We start from the raw sequence: 21,492 nt of genomic DNA on the forward strand, positions 1-21,492 counted from the left end.
GAGGCTGCCTGCTGAATTTTAACAGCCGGGTACAAGGACTATTATAAGAGCTTAGTGCAGTGCTGTATGGCTCCTGGAGGCTTTGAAAGACCAATTTAACAGTGAGAGAGTAGTGTGTGGTATGTTCTACCTGGTCCCCTGCCCTTTTGTGGCCTGGTAGGAATTGTGTGGTGATTGCTGTACATGTAGGAATGTAACATTATCAGTGCACCTATTCGTTTTGTTTGTGAATGACCCTCTGAGTTGTATGACACTGTGCAAATAATTGATACTTTCAGAACTGCTCAGCTCTCAGTAGCATATGATGTGAACTTATAAAGATTATTAATAGAATTTTATTCTGTAACAAAATTGGTGCCAAAAAAACCCCATGCAATTTAAAAACAAATATATTAAAAACTTAATAAAGCTCAATGAATCAGCCAGATTTCTTCAACTGATAGTCCCTATATGTATTCCAAATGTGGTTGCACATGCACCAGAGTCAGAAGGTTTTCCCTGTCAGTGTCAGTTGACCCACACATACGTCGTGCATCTCCTCATGTTCAGTCAAGGGCATAATAGGCCATGTGAGTTGACACCTCTCCAGTTCTCTATTACTGCTGCATGGCCTGAGTCAGAAGCCCTGTTCCTTTGCGCTCTTAGGTTTTACTAAGAGAGTGACTTCTTCCGTTGTGTATAGTAGTTCATAGTTCTTTGCAGTTCTTCGTGTAGTTAGTAGTTGTAGCATTGGTAGTGGTTAGTGGTAAGTTAGCTAGTCATCCCCATTAAGAGACAGCCCCTTCCCTTGGGGATTATGCCCATGTCCCAGGGTTCAAGAACCCTGCCTGCGCTGCTCCTCTGAGGAATGTCTGTTGCCTCAGCGAGACTCAGATCATGGCATGGTGTTCAATCTGCAAGTTGTTTCTGCTTCGTACCTGAGAAGCTCGAGATCTCCAGTGAACTTATGAAAGGGAAAGAATTCATATCCTCTACAGCTATATATACACCAACCAAGGCTTTCATGTGTCTGTATATATGAAGCTTATGATTGTCTTTAATGTCCCGTGGGATGGAGTGGTAAGAGTAATGCTGCAAACTACGATGCCACATGGAATGTGGGGGAAAGGGGTTATTGGGATTTCCTGATTGAGTTCTCAATCGGTTGCAGGGGGAGACAAGCCCAGGACTGTTGAATCTGCAGGTTCACTAGTGTCTATAGCATCTGTTTACTGCCTGAGAAGCCCCATTGTGTCCTGGTGCATCTCCTCCTTTTTCCTGCTGGGACTCCTGGACCTTTCTCCTCTCCGTTTGTTCCTTCTCCAGGCTATCCTCAGTGTTCATTCTCCAGGTCCTGTGTTCATTGTACCTTGCAGTACTAGCTTGCAGGATCTCATTGGACATGTGATCCTGAATCCTCTTTTCTCCTCCTCTTCCTTATCTGGTTCAGGAGTTCCACAGGTGTGGAGGGGGAGACCCTGAAGGCCACAAAGACAGCAGAAGATAAAACAAAGAGGTTCCATTGTTAGCGTATTCACTACAGAAAGCAAAACTTAAGATGCTGAACTCACTCCTCTTGCTTCCCTAAAGTTTTAAGCACTATATTTTCACTTCTGTTTGGGACTGCATGTGCACGGCACCAGTCACTGCACTAGCCATGGTGAGTGTGGCTGCCAGAGGTTGAGGAAATGAGGGAATTGCTTGGTTGCATGATTCTAATTGCAGAAGGCAATGGCACTGAACGTTGGCACCATTTTCCACAGGTGGTGGTGATTTTAGCTGCTATCTAACTCCTGAGGGTAACAAAGGCAGAGACAGCACAGCTGCTGCTGGTGTCCCGAAGCTTCCCAGTTCTCTCTGCTGGTAGCCTGTGTACTACAGTGGTGCCTCCTGAAGTTATTACAGAGTGTTCTACCATGAAGCAAGAAATAAGGCAGCCCTCCCTCTAAACCTTTGGCAGAGTATTAAAGAATACCTCCACGGAAGTTTCATTGAGATCTCTCAGGAGCATTCAGAGGACATCTTTGTATATATAATTTACCTGCATGGCATGCCCCTCCACTAACTCTACAGGGGTGTGAAAAAGCTGAGAGCAACTCTACCCCTCTTGGTTGAACCACTACTTCTTCTAGCATAAGGAAATGAATTAATAGTCAAAATACTGTTCTCTGCTACTTTGGGGGTGCCATCCATGTAATTGAACATTTATTTGCATACTTTTACCTAAGATTCCTTCCGTGCATTGGGCTTACCTGTGCTTGACTGGCTGGTCTGTGATGGTCTGTCAGAATCTGGCTCGCTGTACAGCTGGAGCCCCCAGTCACCTGTTCCACATAAACCTCTTCCTGTCCACTATCGTACCTTCTTCACTATTCACGGCAGGGACTTGTCACTCGGGCTTCTTGGAGATATCCACGGTGCTGTGGTTGGGTGGAATCTCTGCAGAGGATGGCATGCAGCTCTTTATAAAAACAGCAGGTCTGCAACTTGGCACCAGCTGGATTGTTGATCTCTCTGGCCACCTGGTATGCCTGCCGCAACTCCTTCTATGCCAGCACTGCTGCTAGTCACTGTCATACTTCTCTTGCATCCACTGAGCAATCTGCTCGTTGATGTCAATATTTCTATGGCTTTTTCGCGGCGTCTTCTCCCCACAGGCCCTATCTACTCCAGGCCGGGCCATTTCAGAAGCATGTAGCCAGCGTGGTCAGCTAGGCAGCTCCATAAACAGTGGCGAGCTGCTAGATGTGCAAGTAGGGAAAGGAATGTCAAAAATTTGCAGGGATTTAAAGGGGAGGGAACTTCTGGTCTTCATGACCCCTGGGCAGTGGAGTTCACAATGGTGACCAGAGCAGTTAGTGTGGGTCATTGTGGGACAGTTTGGGCCAACATAACGAGTGCTGGTTCGACATAACGAATGCTGTGTCTACACTTGCCCTGTGTTGACCTAAATATATTGACTCTATGGCACTCGGGTAGGTGGTGTTACTGTAAGGGTCAGTACAGCGGTGGGAGACTAGTGCAGACACATGCACAACTAGGTTATAAGCTACCTTGTATCAGCCTAACTGTAGTGTAAACCAGATCTAATAGGGGAGTTACTGCTAACAAACTTTTCTACCAGTGGATTAATTTCCAAATGTAAACAAAGTTTATACATGTGAGTAGGGCCCTACCAAATAAATGGTCCATTTTGGTCAATTTCTCGGTCATAGGATTTTGAAAATTGCAAATTTAATGATTTCAGTTATTTAAATTTGAAATTTTATGGTGTAACTGTAGGGGTCCTGACCCAAAAAAAGGAGTTGTAGAGGGGGTTGCAAAGATATTGTAGGAGGGGTGGTGGTACTGCTACCTGTACTTCTGTCTGCGCTGCTGGTTGTGGCGCTGGCTTCAGAGCTGAGCAGCTGGAGAAGAAACTGCTGGCTGGGAACGCAGCTCTGAAGGCAGAGCCACTACCAGCAGCTGCGCAGAAAGATGGCATGATGTGGTATGGTACAGAGCTGGGCCCTCAGTCAGCAGCCTCCACTCCCTAGCTGCCCAACTCTGAAGGCTGCAGTGCAGAAGGGTGGCATGGTATGGTATTGCCACCCTTACTTCTATGCTGCTGCTGGCAGGGCACTCCCTTCAGAGCTGGGTTCCTGGCCAGCAGCCATTGCTCTCTGGTCACATAGCTCTGAAGACAGCGCAGAAGTAAGGGTAACGATACTGTGACCCGCCCCACCTCCCTTTTCGGTCAGGACCCCCAATTTGAGAAATGCTGGTCTCCCACTGTGAAATCTGTATAGTATAGGGTAAAAGCACACACAAGACCTGATTTCACAGTGGGAGACCAGATTTCATGGTCCGTGATGCGTTTTTCATGGCCGAGAATTTAGTAGGGCCCTAAATATGAGCCACAACTTTCAAACCTGGATTCCTAACATTTTGCCCCTAAATTCGTTTGAAATCAATTGGATCTGGTCTTGCTCTGAACCCGTCTTTTATCAGTCTGCCGATGTCTCTTTCTAAATTTCATACTTGACAAAGTAAAGAGACTTCTTGAAATGATGGGGGGGTCTTCTAAGACTAGTTCAGTTTACAAATTTCCAGGCTATCCAAATGTATTACACTTTATAGTCAACCCTCAGGGATATTTCAGTACCTTAAAAATCAAAGCATTCTACTGTATTCAAAGAATTCTATACAGCATATCTAATACATTTCTATTACAAATTTGGATGTGGAAACGCCATTGAAAATGTGACTTATCTCGTGCATTGGTCAATTCGTATCTGTATTGCTCTTTTAATTTGTCTTTTAGGTCTGATGTCAGGTTTGGAAGAGCAGTCCTTGTATTTTTTTTTTTTTGTTGTTGTTGTTGTTGTTGTTGTTGTTGTTAAATAGTTTAGACCCATATCATTTGAGGATTGTAATGACTAATCACTCTACCAAGAATGGGAGAATATATATAAGCAGTGCTTGAAAAGAGGTCACTTAGGGCATGTGTACACTATACAGCCATGTCACTGCAGCACATGTAGTGAAGACGTTCTATGCCAATGGGAGAGCTCTCATAAGCCTTAGAAAACCACCCCGATGACCGGCAAAAGATGTGCGCTTATGCCTGTGTGACTTATGTCGCTCTGGGGGTGGAATATTCATACCCCTGAGCAACATAAATTTTGCAAACATAAGTGGTAATGTAGATGTAGCCTTACTTGTAACTGTCATTCTTTGAATAGATTGTAGATAGACCCATGACAGCGCCTTCCTTCTCTGGAATTTAAACTCTTTAAACATCAATGGGGAAAAAAATGAGGACAGTTGGACCCAAGGTCCTTTATCTACCTTTACTTCGATGTGTGGATCCACACAAGTGCATACATTGCTCCTAACAGTTGCCCTTTGCTAGAGGATTCTGAGCTTACATGCCAAAGCATGTAGTGAAAATCTTAAGTGATTATCTGTGTAGGCAAACAACAATTAAAGGCAAGTAACTTTTCTTGTTAAGTCTGAAGTCTTGTGTAAACAGATTAAACTTGAAACTGAAAAAGCAAGTCTTAAGTGTTTTGTAGTAGCCTTATACCTTTTAAAATATGGTTGATGACACTGATTAGTAGCTTGTATGAAATTGACCTTTTTGTTTTCTGTTACGATTTAGTAGGAGTTCTCAATAGTTGGATCTCTTGGTACTTTAATCTTATTCCATGCCAGTTGAGCTAAAATGTAACCAACTACCTTATCAAATTTTGCAGCAGTGTTACAAACCACATCATCTGAGTTTTAGATTAAGTAACTTAAATTCATTCTTTCTTCCAATATTACATGATTCTTTTTATCACACTTTTCAGGGAAGAATTTCGTACAATGTGGGTGATTGGTTTAGTGTTTAAGAAGACAGAAAATTCTGAAAATCTGAGTGTTGATCTTACCTACGACATCCAGTCTTTCACTGACACAGGTAAACTTAGCTTCTCTAAAATCTTGAAATTAATTCATTTGTACTGAATGTATGATTATATGGCCTTTGTTTAAAAATATTCTACCATGGGTCTAAGTGGAAGGATATTATATCAGTGTTTTTCTTGCTTATTTGATGTATAGAAAATTAGTGGCAAAACTTTTTTGTTTGAATTGCTGCAGTCTGTTAATTCTGGAGACGTGGCAGGACAATCAACTAGACACCTTCACATTTGGGACATAACTGACCGATTTGGTCATAAGAATTTAAATTTTTCAGAAACTGTACCTCATTTTAGGCATAATTTGCAACATACTTTTCACTGAAAAAGGTAAAACTTTTATTAAATGATACCTATAAGTTTTTAAATGTTTCTTATTCAACATAGTAAATTACATGGCCTTAAGTGATAGTATAAACATTTATACTTAGGTCATGTGTGTTGATTATGTTACATTTTCCATTAGATTGTATGTTTCAGTCTAAATCTTTTCCCATGTTTATATTTGTTACTGAAAACAGATTAATAGTAGAACCTAGGCAATATACCTTGCGCATTGTTGCAGTTAATCCAATATGTCGGAGCTCATACTAACTATTAAGTTTAATTCATTCCTAGTGTTGTATGATGATATTCAGAGATGTTACACCACACAAAAATAAACAAGTCATGCTAACTTCACAATCTAGTTAAATTGCTTTTAACAAACCAAAAAGGACAGCATTGGTGGAAATTTGCAACATAACATCTGGAGAGTAGAATTAAGAATATGGCAGAGTTCTGTGGAAAACTGATTAGATGTATTGACAGTGTTATTTTGAAGCAATATGACAACGATTTAAGTATAGTTTCACAACTTCCGTAGTATGTGCGATAAAGCATCCTCTGGCTATGGATTCCCAAGTTGAGGCTTATTTAGTGAATACTATGAATTTGGCATACAGTAATATGGTCATAGTGAATGTTAAATATAAAATGTGGAAAAGTATCTTAAACTGGACTAAAATAATGTAATGAAGTTGCCTTAAATGGGGGAGAGAAACCACACCCCCAACATGAAATGCAGATTCAGCCCTTTGTAAATGAACCTGGATATTTCTCCCAGTCCAATATAAAAATGTTTAAAATCTCTAGTTTAAACATTAAACTAGTTTGATTTGAGATATTTGTGTAATGACTTGCGTTCTGTCGTCCCTTAATTACTCTTCTCTTTGTTTCCCTGTCCTTCCCCCTTTAAAAAAAAAAAAAAAAGACCACTTTTATTTAGATTTCATACTTTTTTTTTAAGGGAGTTGTTCGAAAATCTTGGTGCTTCTATGTGCAGGTAACATCTGTTCTCAATCAAAAAGAAATTGCTTTCGCTCTCACAAAACAGTGAATATAACCTACTTGATTAAAGATAGCGAATGCTACACTTGTTTGATTTGACTAGAGAATGTAGACAGGCTGATTAGCAATCGTTCTACTTTGTGTTTTTAATTTTCTTGCTTTACAGTCTAAAATGTAATCTAAAAGCTCTGCTCTCAACTGGAATGGCAAATATACTCGTTACAAATAGATCCTAAATTCTTATCTCTATGAAAACAGCATTCAAGACTTATGTTTCTGAATGGTCTCTGAATATCTGTGTTGTCAAACATGGAGGTCTATATGTAGAATTTATAGACTATATCCAAACCAAAACTTTTAGAGTTTTAACAAATACCTCCAAAATTGTTCCTTTCCGACATATGGAGAATCTTAACCAGATGTTAATTTGGAAATGAACAGCGAAGAGATTCATTCAGCTCCCTATTGCTATGTAATCTTTCAGTGCTTACTTTCAGTACTCATCCCACCTGACATACGCTACCAATTTCAGCTTTGAATTTACTCCTTTCTTATTATCTGTTGGTAATATGCTATTGGGTGTATAATGATTTTATATAACTTTAAAATTATTTTTGATAGGAATACAGACTAAAGATACATCCTTCAAATGTTCACTCATGTTGATTCCATTCTAGGTGCATGGGCACCCACGTGCACAGTTATCAGAGACTTTTGCCTTAACAGTATCTGTAGGGTTGTCTGTGGCACCCCCTTGAGTGCCGCATTCATGTGTCAGTATATCAGGCACCACCGGCCCTAAGCCCTCTCTCAGTTCCTTCTTACTGTGCGTGGTAGTTGCTCAGCGCGCCTCTCTCCCTTGCATCGCAAGTGATCAGTGGTTTCTTTCCCTTTCGAACTTCGTGTTCCATCTGTAAATAGTTTTGTTTTATTTTAGATTAGTTAGTAAGTAGCTGTTAAGTACTGTAGTTAGTTAGGGTTCCATCAGGGACTTTGCCCCAGGCAGGACATGCCCCAGTCACCGAGTTTTAAGCCCTGCGCCGACTGTAGTAGGCCTATGCCTGTTAGTGACCCGCATGGTAGGTGTCTGAAATGCCTGGGGGAATCCCACATTAAAAGTGTCACATCTGTAAGAACTTTTGTCCCAGGACACAAAAAGAATGTGACATTTTGCTTGAGGGTCCTCCTCATGGAGGCTGTTCTTTGGCCAGCCTCGGAGCCGGGCAGGCCGGCTCCATCACCCGACACTTTGGCCTCAGTGCGTAGCACACGCCCAGCACTAGACTCTACCCCACACCAATCCCCTTCACGGATGCCCAAGAAGACGACCAAGAAGTGGGATCTGGCTCCGAGCAAGATGGACCAAGGAGCATTGTGCAAAGGACCCTGTCAGGGCCACCTACCCACACCAGAGCTGAAAGGGGGCACTTCCCCAAGGAGATCTCCTACACCCCTAAGGGATCTGCCACCGACTTCGGGGAGTGGTAGGGAACCCAGACTGATGTCAGAGTCAACGCCTTCCCAGTGCCCAGACAGCAAAGGAGTCTCCCACCGCAGCCAGCACCGCGTCAGCAATGGAACCAGCAAAGGCTCCCTACAAGGGCAAGCCAGTCGTGAAAGCCTCCCGGAAGACGAGTGAGCACTGCCAATCTCCAGAGCCGAGGCAGTACCCTTTGTCACCACATCCTTGGTCTCTTCATTAGCCCAGGTCACCGGTTCGCTGCCACAGATTGCTTGGACTGCGCTCCTGGTTTCTGCCCTCGTGTCACGTCGCACCCAGAGGGAAGCACTGGTCGGCAGCAGTCATCTTTGTGCTGACCCTCTCCACACCAATGATTACTGTCACTGAGACCTCGGGGATGCTCCTCCACAGAGTGCTGCTCCCCCTACTCAACAGCCCTGATCACCAGAGGAGGATTCCAGCTCCTCACCAAAACAGCACTGTCGTGACTGGGCTCTTGAGGTTGCATCCACCTCAGTGATGCCATCCTGGCAGCAGGGCTAGTGTTCAGTTCAGTGGTCTTACTGGAATGCCTGGGGCATACCGTTAAGCCAGTGCACCCATCTCACCAATCATCGGTTGCCACATCAGACAAACTCCAATCGGCACCAGTGGCAGTGCGCTTGGTGCGTGAAGTGCTAGTGGATGCTGAGGTGGAGGTACAGGTGCCCACCCCGAGACACCCTTCCCCTGCATGGGATGATGCCTGAGGCCTTCCCTCAGTGGTTAATGATTGTCCTCCTCTCCAGATGAAGCGGTGGAGGGGCCCTCCCCTGTTAGCCCACCAAATGACATTAAGGAGCACCAAGCCACTAGCCAAAGGGAAGCCACTAACTTTGACCTAGAGGCAGAAGAGATGCTGGAGCAATCAGACACTTCGTTCAATGTGATCTCCACATCCGCCCCCTGCCAGTGCATGAAGGGGTCCTAAATATTGCCAAACTCCTCTGGCAAACCCCATCCTGAATCCCACCCGCTTCCAAAAGAACTGAGAAAAAATATTTTCTCTCTGCCAAGGGATTCAAATACTTATACGTGAGGTCCTATCAAATTCACGGCCATGAAAAATGCGTCACAGACTGTGAAATCTGGTCTTGTGTGTTTTACCCTATACAGATTTCACGGGGAAGACCAGTGTTTCTCAAATTGGGGGTCCTGACCCAAAAGGGAGTTGCACGGGGATTGCAGGGTTATTTTAGGAGTTGTCACAGTATTGCCACCCTTACTTCTCTGCTGCCTTCAGAGCTGGGTAGCTGGAAAGTGGCGGATGTTGGCCAGGTGCCCAGCTCTGAAGGCAGTACCCCGCCAGCGGCAGCACAGATGTAAGGGATGTGGCCAGTTTGGTGACCAGGGTGGTCACCTTGGCAGTGGACATGAGGAGGTGCAGTTCCTGGCTTCAGACCGCAGGCCTATCCCTGGAGATGTAGTCTTCAACACAAGATCTCCTGGTTGATGAAATTGGGCTGTTTACAGAACAAATAGAGTGCAAGGCTGCACAGTCTGAAGGACACTTGGACCACCCTCCACTCTCAGGTTGCATATGTCTCAGTTGGTGAGGAAGTATCAGAGGGGTAGCCGTGTTAGTCTGGATCTGTAAAAGCAGCAGAGAGTCCTGTGGCACCTTATAGACTAACAGACATATTGGAGCATGAGCTTTCAAAAGCTCAGGCTCCAATATGTCTGTTAGTCTATAAGGTGCCACGGGATGCTTGGTGAGGAAGCAATTCTGGCTGCTCCCGCCACCAAGGCCTTGGCAGCCTCAGCAAGTATCTACCATGGGAAGGGACACTGGTTTTAGTTGCCTCCGCCCTTCCTCCCCCCAGTCACCTGCGCAGCCTGGCCTAGCGAGACATCAGGGGGACCAGAAGCATGAGAGCAACACCCCGGTCACGTCCCCGGATCTGCGCCATCTTTTTCTCAACTATCTCCATCCCTACCATTCAGCCTGGTCAAGAGTCACCGTGGACTGCTGGGTGCTAGAGATTGTCTACCTTCTGAATGAGGAGTTGCTCATGAGAAGTGTCCCTGAAGAGGGATGGGGAAGAGGGGGAATGGGAAGGAGGGTGGCTGAAAACTGGAGGGTGTAGCCCAGCGACAATCTCCTACAACTGGGGTCAGTAGAGGAGGTCCCTCAGGAAATGAGAGGGAAAGGTTTCTACTCCAGCTGTTTTCTGATCCCAAAAGCAAAAGGGGGCTTAAGACCCATTCTGGACCTGCGACGACTTAAGAAGTTGAAGTTTTGCATGGTTTCACTGGCCTCCAACATCCCCTCCTTGGATCCGAGAGACTGGTACGCTGCTCTCTACTTGAAAGACACTTATTTCCATATCTCTATTCTCCGCGGACACAAACCATTCCTCCATTTTATGGTGGCCAGCGCCATTTCCAGTTCACAGCACTTCCCTTTGGCCTGTCCTCTGTCCAGCAGGTATTTATAAAATCTATGACCCTAGTAGCTACTTACCTGAGCATCGGGGTGTCCAGGTTTATCCTTATCTCAACATTTGAGTCATCAAGGGCAGATCGCAGGGTCAAGTACAGAGCAGCCTAGATCTGGTGTATTCTACCTGCTGCTAGCTGCTACCTAGGCCTGTTAGTGAACAAAAAGAAATCGAGCCTCATGGCAGTGTGACTGATAGTTCATCAGAGCGGTCACTGATTCCACCCAGGACAGGGCATTCCTTCTGGAGGCCCATTTCCGAGCCATGTCAGACGTAACTTCCCATGTAAGGGGCCATCTGCTCACCACCACGTGCACTTGCCGAAGATTGCTAGGCCACATGGCTGCCTGTACTTAAGTCGCCCGTCACGCCCAACTCCTACTATACTGGATCCCTAAACTGTTTATTACCGTGGCTTCTAATATTTTTTTTCTGAAGCTGTAGACTCCTTGTCAAAGTGTAATTTGGGAGGGCTTTTAGCTGGACAGTAATGTAATATACTCTCAAGCTTAACTCTTTTTTTAGAATACTTTTTCTTTTGTGGTGTTTCCTTTGTCTTTTCAAGGAGCACCAGAAGTTTAAATTTTCATTAAGGTCTGCAGAAGGGGAACCCTCTTGAATACACCAGGCCAAACTTACCGACCCTCTGAGCCACGTGCAATAATCTTCAGAAGTTTGAGAGTCAGGCGTACCTGTCAGGGTCCAGAGCTTCAGCCCTGGAGAGCTGCTGCTCTGCAGCGGGATGGTGGTGCTAGAGAATTCTGCGCCATGGGAGGCACTTGCTGGGCCTTCAGCCCTGAGACCCCCCTCCTCCCCATAGGGCAGAAGCCCCTAGCCTCACCTTCCCTCCGCAGGGTAGAAGCTACGAGCTTCCACTCTCACCCCAAGTCTAGTAGGCAGAGAATGGGGGGTGGGGGCATGATGGGCTCTGTGAGCTGCACTTTAACTGTAAAAGAGCTGCAATGGCTACCCTTGCAAACACACGGTGAGGCTCACTGAAGCAGGGGGCCACTCCTGCAGACTTAAATAAGCCTATGGGAGAATGGGAATTGAATTTGTTTGGGGTGGAAGAGGTAATTTTATATCCATCTGTAAAATTTTAAGCACTTGAATTTTTTCAAATACTTAAATTTCTATTATGGAGAAGACTTTCCTAGTATACTATCCATAACTTTTGCTTCTTCTCCCATTGTCAGACTAGGGAGAATGGCTCCATGCTCTCCTATGCCATGAACTCCTGTTTCTTGACTTTTTTTTTTCTCTCCCAGTTTCCTACCAATGCTCCCATTCATCAGTTCATCTCCTTTGCCAACACTCCCTGTGCATCCTCCATAATAAAACCGAAATCCCTCTACCTTACGCCAGTTGCCTGGTGCTGCTAATAGGATTTTTTTAGAAATATTGCTGTTTGCAGATATTTATACTTTTTTAAACATCGCTCTATATGTTTTTGTATAAACTTTTATCAACCATTAGCTTGCTGAGTACCTTTCCCAAACATGAAGAGCTCTGTGTAGCTTGAAAGCTTGTCTCTTTCCCCAGTAAAAGTTGGTCCAATAAAAGGTATTGCTTCACCCACCGTATCTTTCTAATATCCTGTGGCCAATGTGGGCACAACAAAACTGCAGACAACAATGGAGGATATCATATTTTGCCATCTGAAATAGCAACTCCACAGCATGAAGAAAAAGGAGGAAAAACTTGCCAGCAAAATCTACTTCCTGAGCAAATGCAAGAAATAAAACATCCCCAGAAGACTCACCCTCTATAACAGGGGTAGGCAACCTCTGGCACGGGTGCTGAAGGCAGCATGCGAGCTGATTTTCAGTGGCACTCACGTTGCCTGGGTCCTGGCCACCAGTCCGGGGGGCTCTGCATTTTAATTTAATTTTAAATGAAGCTTCTTAAACATTTTAAAAGCCTTATTTACTTTACATACAACAATAGTTTAGTTATGTATTATAGACTTATAGACAGATACCTTCTAAAAATGTTAAAATGTATTACTGGCACGCTAAACCTTAAATTAGAGTGAATAAATGAAGATTTGGCACACCACCTCTGAAAGGTTGCTGATCCCTGCTCTATAACTTTCTAACCACTACATACATTTCCATACATGCCAAACAGCTCTGAAGGAGGACTTCAGAAAAACCGAGAAACTATTTTCTGTACCTCAAAGTTCTCGAAAAGGGAGCCACCTCAGACAAAAAGTCGTCATAAAGTCCCACGCACTGCAAGGAAAAAATTCGGAAACCTACCTGGAGATCATTCAAGAAACCCAAAACAACTATATTAAAAAACAAACAAAACAAAAAAAATCTAATGATACCCATTCAACCCAGAATCAAAAAGTGGAACTAACTACAATCCCCAGAACACCATCCCCAGAAGAAACTATGGCACAAAGACCTTACCACATGGACACTACACACACTCCAGCATCATCAATTTGTCAAGACTACTCCGAACCAGATCTGAATTATCTGTACTGTCCCAGGGATTGAACTGCTGCACAGAACTGATACCATGCTAACAGGTGGAGAACTAGAAGATTCTTTTACCAACTCTGCTTCGAAGAATTCTTTCACAACAATGTATTTGCCACCCACAACTACTGCGTCCCCACCAACAATCATAAGAAAAACAATCATCTTCTTGGACATCCCACAGTGGAAAAAGCCACACATTTGATCATTACATTGATTATTTCAGGGGAAAAAATGAACAGTGAAATCCTTAACAAATATCTTATCCGGCACAATTGCTCCACTGCTGAGAGGAGTCCCTGAAATCAACCACCGGCTAGTGATCAAACCAGCAGACAAAGAGGGGTGCCATCATAGTTCTCAAACATGAGTTTACATTAAGGAGGGCAAACACCACCACTCCAATATTACCTGCTATAAACTACCAAAAGACTCCTCACACCACAATTCACCCAGGAATCTAAGGATATGATCAAATCCTTCCCCAGGCAACTACATCATTACTGAGCCTAATGTTAAGATTGTGTGACATTTTGTTATAAACCACTATCGTTGGTTGCTTATAACTTTGCCAGACAAGCATTTTTGCTGGAACTTTCTATGTTTGCTCTCTGCCTCTTTGCTTAAACTAGCTTCCAGCTATTTCCAGGAATGAGGTTAGAAGGAAATAGGTACGTTTTGCAGTGTTTAGTGTATATATAAAATATTATTTGAAGAGCTCAGGATTTGGAATTGAAATTTGTGAGGGACATAGTCGTGGTGTCGGGAGGTCCTTTTTGCTTTTCCTGTGAAAATATACCTACATATGTCCAAGTTACAAGCCACTAAAAATTGCTATTTGCAAATGCTCAGAGCTTGTTAGGAACTTTGCTGAACCTCTGAACATTCCATCTGCACCAAGCATCCTCCACCCCAGTGAATTTCCCTAGTGCCAGCCTCATTATGCTTGTTCCTAAGCACAGCTAGAGATCCTTATGGACAGGATGATGAAGCAATAGTAGCAGCAACTGCAGTAGTCACACCTTTACCTAGGTGAAAGATTACTTTAACATATGCCTTCTCTTAGGCTAAAGAAGAGCTCAGTTTCCCCTCCTCTACTAAAAGCAGAGAGAGAGCTCCTCTCCTCCTCCCGGGTTTGGGAGAGCAGTATGCCTTTGCAGCTCCCTCACCTCCTTTACTGCTCCCACTTGTGTTTTATCTGCTTTGATCACTTGGGAATATAAGAACAGCCATACTGGGTCAGACCAAAGGTCCATCTAGCCCAGTATCCTGTCTTCTGACAGTGTCCAATGCCAGGTGCCTCAGGGGGAATGAACTGAACAAGTAATCATCAGGTGATCCGTCCCCTGGCACCCATTCCCAGCTTCTGGCAAATAGAGGCTAGAGACACCATCCCTGCCCATACAGGCTAATAGCCATTGATGGACCTATCCTTCATGAACTTATCTAGTTCCAGTCTCTCTTCCATGGACTGGTGTTAGTAATTCAATGCACTTCTCAGCACTTGTTATGCAAGATGTAATAACCTTACTCTAGAGGTAGGAAAATGTCATTCCTTCCAATTGATGAGGTAACAGCAGGGTTGCAAAAGTTCACTTCTAGTAAAACAATAAGACTCCAGAAGCCAGATTCTGTACTACACCTCACAGGAGGAGAGTGGGAGGAGGCAAATGGCTGTAGGCAAACTTTGTGTCTCCTAGAATCTGGACTACTTCAGGGACCAGTGCAGCCCTGGAATGAGAGAGGGTGCATATTTTAGAGCCATTCTTACACAACAGCATATGGGCTTCTCCATAGCCAAGAATTAATGGAGCACTATAGCCGTCTCCTTCAGTATGCAACTTTAATTCAGCCCCTTTATAAATATCCATTTTAATACTGTGACCATGTAATTAAAGTACTTGTTCTACAGGACCTTTCCTTATTGAATGCATAGGATGGACAGTCAGTAAGGTAGATGATTGGAAGAGTAGAGAGAGGATCTCATGTTTAAGATCCTGATTTGGGTACACTTCAGAAAATACACTGAGTGGCAAGTGTAGGGGATACCCGGGCCTGCCCACTACTCAAGGTCCTAGGCCAAGGACCTTGTAGGGGGCAGCCATGTACTGCATCCCCCTCCAACTCTTCAGTACATTTCCCTGTACCACTTTCCCATGGTTCCAGCACATTCTTCACCCTTGCCTCAGGATCTCAGCATGCCAGTCCTAGCAGCCCACCAGGAGCTACCTCTGGCTCCCCTGTTCCTGTCCAGCACTGCTCTGTCCAGGGTGCTAGCTTCCTTCTGCCTGCAAGGCACTCGGTGCCTCCCTCCTTGAGTTCCAGGGAGTAACTGACCCTCCTCTGGCCTGCTGCTTGTTTTATATGAGCCTGCTGGGCCTCGATTTGGCGGCTTTTCCCAGTCTCTCTTTTATTGGCTGCTTCCTGCACAGTCTCTGTAGGGCTTTATTAACCCCTTCCATACCAGTGTAAGGTGGCCACCCCATCACAGCCTTCTTCCTCAGGAATGAATCCTTCTGTCAGGTTTGCTCTCTCTGTCTTGGGGTTGAGGAAAATGAGGTGCATTGATGAGATGGAACAAGATGAGAGCTCTGGGATGCATTGAGCTGGGATGAGACTTTGTGGGGAAAAAATGTCTAGACTCTTGAGATATTTTAAAAAAGTGGGTGTCTTATTTCATCCCTTCATTATTTTGTCCATCAGTTAGGCCTACTATTTGCTATAACAATTTTGGTCCATTAATTTCAGGACCGATCTCTTGTTTATTAAGTTCAGCCTCAGCACAATCCTTGAATCATGTCAGTAGGCCTCTTTTTGTTTGGACTAATTCAGTCTGTCTGTTTTCTTGCACTTGTTCATAGCATTCATTACTGAAAACAGCTTGACCTATTTTCCATAGTTAATTTCCAAGCAGGCAAAAATTTGTTATTGTGACATCCTATGAACTTTCACATACTTTTTACAGTTGAACTTACAATTAGGATAAATTTTTAGGCCCAATAATCACAGCAGCACCTAATAGCCCTGCTCATATGTCAAGGCCATCAATGTCAGGCACTGATACAAACACAGCAACAACATGAAGAGCAAAATATATGTCTTAACTTTCATTTATATCAAGTTAGATGAGAAACCTTTTGACTCTACTTGGTTCCATCTTTGAATTTATTCTTCCATAAATATAATAAGGGGCTCACATACTTTTAAAATACTTTTTCAGTCCCATATTTCAGAGAGGAAATTTACATTTTAATGGATTTTCCTTTTTTTAAAAATAAGCAAACTCAGATACTTTACTTTCTTATCAGATGTGATGCAGCTGTCAGTGCAGGAGGAAGAGCTGTTCGTTTTTTCTCAAGACTGAGGAAATATTAGCCTTCTTGTTGAGTGATACTCTGGAATGCCAATCCTTTCTTCCAGGGCAAGTAACTGCATTTTCCACAATGTTTCAATATGTCGTCTTCTTCTTCTAATTGTGTAGTTTATAGGCAAGCAATAAACAGCAAGATGTTTGAGATGGATATGAAAATTGCTGCAATGCATGTAAAACGAAAGCAACTTCATCAACTACTACCTAATCATGTGCTTCAGAAAAAGAAAAAGGTAAACCTACAAATTACTGACAAACATAACTAATGTTATAATATAATTAATTGCATTATAATTTAGTGATTCCCAAAGGTCTTTGGTGTGCTAACAAAATAACTAAAACCCACTTTAAAAGGGCAGTTTTACTTGTCACCTACACAAACTTTCAAACCTCTCTGGTACAACAGTGCTGATATCCTGATATGCATTGATAGTTCCCAGTTGCATTAATACTGTGTTATTTGTACATGTGTTTCATGCATGTCTCTCTTCCTACCTCCTGAAAATATCAGCTTCTGATTTCATCTCTTCTCCTTAAAATCATGCAGGTATGACATGATGATTTTTGTTGGAAATACTAGACTAAACAGGTTTTTAAGTTTGATTAATTTAGAGCAGTGTTTCTCAAACTTAGGATACCACTTGTGTAGGGAAAGCCCCTGGGGGGCCGGGCCGGTTTGTTTACCTGCCACGTCTGCAGGTCCGGCCGATCACGGCTCCCACTGGCCGCGTTCGCTGCTCCAGGCCAACGGGAGCTGCTGGAAGCGGTGCAGGCCAGGGGACGTACTGGCAACCAGCAACTCCAATTGGCCTTCAGCGTCGAAACGCAGCCAGTGGGAACTTGCAATAGGCCGGACCTGCAGACGTGGCAAGTAAAGAAACTGGCCCAGCCCGCCAGGGGCTTTCCTTACACAAGCGGTGTCCCAAGTTTGGGAAACACTGATTTAGAGAATTGAAAGCTATTTTGCTAGTGTAATTTGGAAGCCAAGTTAAGGAAATATTTACAACACAGCACTTTCGTGATTAACAAAGGTTATCTGATGCACACAAATTTAAGAATTTGGTTTGTTTTCTAATATATCCTTGTTGTACTAATAGTTTTAAGATTTTTGTGGCCTACACGCAATTACTAAAGAAATTGTATGACCTCTCTTATGACTCAGTAGAATGTTGAATGCTTTGCTGCTGCCATTTGTAGCTAACATACACATATTTTCTGGTATAACTAAAGATGTGGGTTAGAGAATGCTTTCAACAATTAATGTGACTGACTGCATGCTCTGGCCTAAAACTTGAAAGGGTCTCCACTTGACAAGTTTTTTTCTGTCTTAGATATAACCTTTTACTCCTGGATGGGAAAGATTTAAATGACAGTTAATGAATCTTGAAAATTGGCTGCTATACTTGTACAGCAAATTTTTAGTAAGGGGCTCTTTTCTGTCTGAAGTTGTTTTTCCCTTAAATGCATGGCAGGCCCATGTGATCATATATGAGAAGAAGGGCAGCCTGCAAAACAGCATTTCATGAAGGGCAGCAGCAATTTAAGATCAAGCTATTTGGTTGGTTTGAGCATGGTTAATTGCCACAGGAAAGAGTGTTTATGGGCCAAGTAAGTAATGCAAAAAGTCCCTGCCTCACTGTTTGACTGTAGTCTGAGAGCAATCGTATATTAAAGCTGACTTGTAAAAAAAATAAGTCTTTTTGGAAATATGCATGTCACGGTTATGTTTTGCTGTTTTCTTGTCTGCATTCATATAAATAGCTCAGTATAAGATTAGTATCATTTAAAGCCATTGTCACCATTTAAAAATCTCTCTAAATTGTGTAGCAAAGTTTGCACATGGTAGACTGAAACACATCCAATAGGAATTTAGTTGGTTGGTATCTTGTCTCCAACATTAGCCAATGCTGGCTGCTTCAGAGGAAAATATAAACCTCACACAATGCATCTGATTAGGCAGTTCTGGAGCATGAACAGAAACTTGGTGATCAGCATGAGGATTGATAGCCTTGTTGATAGATAAAAATGACCCAGACCACAGGTCAGCTTCCTAATTTCTTTGAGTTCTTGATGCAGTACACTTGTATTGATTGAAACTGAGATATTATCATTCCACAAAATCAAAGAAACTTGAAATGAAGCTGGAATTCTAGATACAAAGGTAGTACAGGATAAATTTGTCTTGTATGTTACATCATCTGGGCGCAAATGATGGATCATTCAAGTTCTGGCCTTAATTCTGAACATAGGAATTAAGTGGTTCTGGTAGCAAGCCAGTAGAACCTTTGCATGTAGAAAAGTCTGAGAACTCTGCACATCTCTATTTTGTATGACTTTTAGAAGCCTTTGTATTTGAGATTCAAGCCACTCAGTGTAGTTGGTTTTGGTTTGCTTCTGTGTTGTGCCTTCTAGAACTTATCAATGCTGTTTTTCTCTAAAAATGTTCTTTATCTATGCAACTGATGTCAAGACAATTAACCTTAATTTTTTTTGGATATCGTCAATTTGAGCTCAAGCTAATTCATTTTCACAAAATTATCAGTATAATTGAAATACTGCTTCATTGACTTTCAACTGATTCTCAGTCTTTAATGGGGTAAGTAACATCTGTGATTTATCGTCTGATTGGTTGTAGCATTCAACAGAAGGGGTCAGACTGACAGTTCTGAATGACAGCAGCTTAGACTTATCTATGGACAGTGATAACAGCACGTCTGTGCCTTCTCCTACTAGTGCTATGAAGACAAGTCCATTGAACAGTTCTGGAAGCTCTCAGGGGTAATGATTTTAATCTTAACCTTTGATATTCACGTTTATGATACTCTAAACTTTACATCTGTTGGAGAATGTGTTTACTGTGTATATTGCAAAAGGGCATATTATCATTGTTTATCTCAGACTTAACTTGGGTGGGGGGATATCACTGCACTATGTCTTCATTGTCTACAGCTAATAAAAAGCTTTTTCATTTGCTCTGTTAGATTCCATTTCTAATGATACACTCTTTTCCAGTCTCTTGCTTTCTTTGTTTGACAACATGATCGCTTTCATATCCTTATGTTAATTTGCAAAATATCTGATGATAATGTGAACTCTCTACAGCTATGCAATATACAAATTAAATTATAAAACATTGAGTATGCTTTAGAAAAAAAGTAGCTAGCTTTTCTTAATGCCTATGACAGCTGCTCTTTAATCTTTCTCATTTGTTAAACTATTTCCAGGATTTTTACATTACTTAGCACTCTTCTTAAAGGGGTTGGGGGGAAAGGGAAAGAAAATGTACAGTTAAGCATACTGTCATGGTTCTCAGGACTGAAATCAAATGTAGCCTACATTTTGGTTTTTAACACATCATGCCCCCATCCTTTTTGATATAGCAAAATCTATTATAATGCCAAAACTAAGGCTGCAATCCTGCTAAATCCCAATTTCTTGATTAGGCAATCCGTGGACTGAGTTTGTAATGGTGATGTGCATGTGATATTATGGGATATTAGCACATGCTTATCATGCCAGCCTTCTCCACTTGGCTTGCTCTGTTGTGAAGATAAAGGAGATGAGAGATTTAAAAATATATATATATATAAAAATATATATATATATTTTTCTTCCCTTTCAAATAGCTTTAAAAACTTTATTGAAACTTGGATTATTTCATATAAAATTAATCTTCTCCTGTGGTATTTCGCGTAGTGCAGGTTTATAACAGTAATGTTGCTAACACTGTTTTGCTTATCTTCACATTATATTTCATAAAATTACAATGATATTATTTGGCTTTTTCTAACATTGTAGTGATGATGCTATTGCCTAAATCATGTCAATGCAAGTCTTTGGCAGTACAGATGCTATATCATGAAAGGCGAATAGTATGATACCATATGCCTATTTTACTTGTCAGTGTTATCCATTTTGCATTTTCAATGTTTTAGCAGAAGCAGTCCTGCTCCAGCTGTAACAGCAGCATCCGTGACCAACATACAGGCTTCTGAAGTCACTGTGCCACCAACGATTTCCAGTGAAAGCTCAGGGGGTAGGGAAAATTCCATACTATATTGTTAACATTCATTTCTAGAGAGCATCTTACTAAAGATGTATCATCGTAATTTGGAAGATTTAAATATACTGCATGTTGTATCCTTAACTCATTGAACTGATTTACATATTAACCATGTCCTGTAGGATTCAGGATATTTTGATATAATGATCAAAATAGCCATAATATACTCGTATTTCAGTAATCTACATTTGTCAGTTGCAAATCCTCTAAAAATGGATATTCATGTTTGCTGTTCATAGTAGCGACACAGTTTTGCTCAGGGCAAGCCCAGTATAGTTGATGGCTATGCTCGCAGTTAGGCCAATGAAGGAGAGAGTGGCTAGGTACTGGCTAAAGCCCTAACAGTGCCACTTTCTTAGGTACTTCTACTCCCTAGTACAATTAAAACTTGAATGAGGATGACCTGACTTCACCACTTTGTCCTCTGTCATATAAATCACTGTTGCCTCCAATGTAAGCAACCGTGTCTTTAGCCAGTGCTAGAGATGGTCAGGGGTGACACTACTCTGGATTTTGCAAAAAGATCTAAACAAAAACAGTCCTGATTTGCTAATTCACTCATCTCAATCAGCTGTGTGGTGTGATCCATTCATGCTGATGAGCAATCACTATTATAATTTTGTACTTAGCTTGTCATTCTAAAGATGCCCAGAGGGCTACACCAACTGCATATGTGCAACCATCTTTAGTTATCAGATTGAGGCAGCTAATTAGTTCACTACATGTGATACAACACTGAGGGAAAGGGGCATTTTTTTCTCATGAAGGCCTACTCGTAATGTTCTTACACAGAGACCTTCCAGTCTCCTTTAAGACACAGTAAATTGCAGAATGTTCAATGTATCTAGTTAGACTGATAATCCAAATTTTAATTAT

The 21,492-nt window shown here is 42.4% G+C and overlaps 1 protein-coding gene across 2 annotated transcripts in view; it reads left to right on the forward strand.

Annotated features, from left to right (window-relative positions):
• PAPOLA (poly(A) polymerase alpha) overlaps positions 1-21,492 on the forward strand; it is a 98,329-nt gene that overhangs the window by 63,819 nt on the left and 13,018 nt on the right. The window contains exons 15-18 of one of the 2 annotated variants that reach the window (XM_032769493.2): positions 5,313-5,422; positions 16,665-16,786; positions 19,189-19,331; positions 20,489-20,589. In XM_032769493.2, coding sequence (XP_032625384.1) covers positions 5,313-5,422; positions 16,665-16,786; positions 19,189-19,331; positions 20,489-20,589 — 476 coding nt within the window. The remainder of the gene's footprint in view (positions 1-5,312; positions 5,423-16,664; positions 16,787-19,188; positions 19,332-20,488; positions 20,590-21,492) is intronic. The other variant, XM_032769494.2, reaches the window with a different exon arrangement.

This window comes from Chelonoidis abingdonii, chromosome 4, assembly GCF_003597395.2.
Source record: "Chelonoidis abingdonii isolate Lonesome George chromosome 4, CheloAbing_2.0, whole genome shotgun sequence".
NCBI classification, from domain to species: domain Eukaryota; kingdom Metazoa; phylum Chordata; order Testudines; family Testudinidae; genus Chelonoidis; species Chelonoidis abingdonii.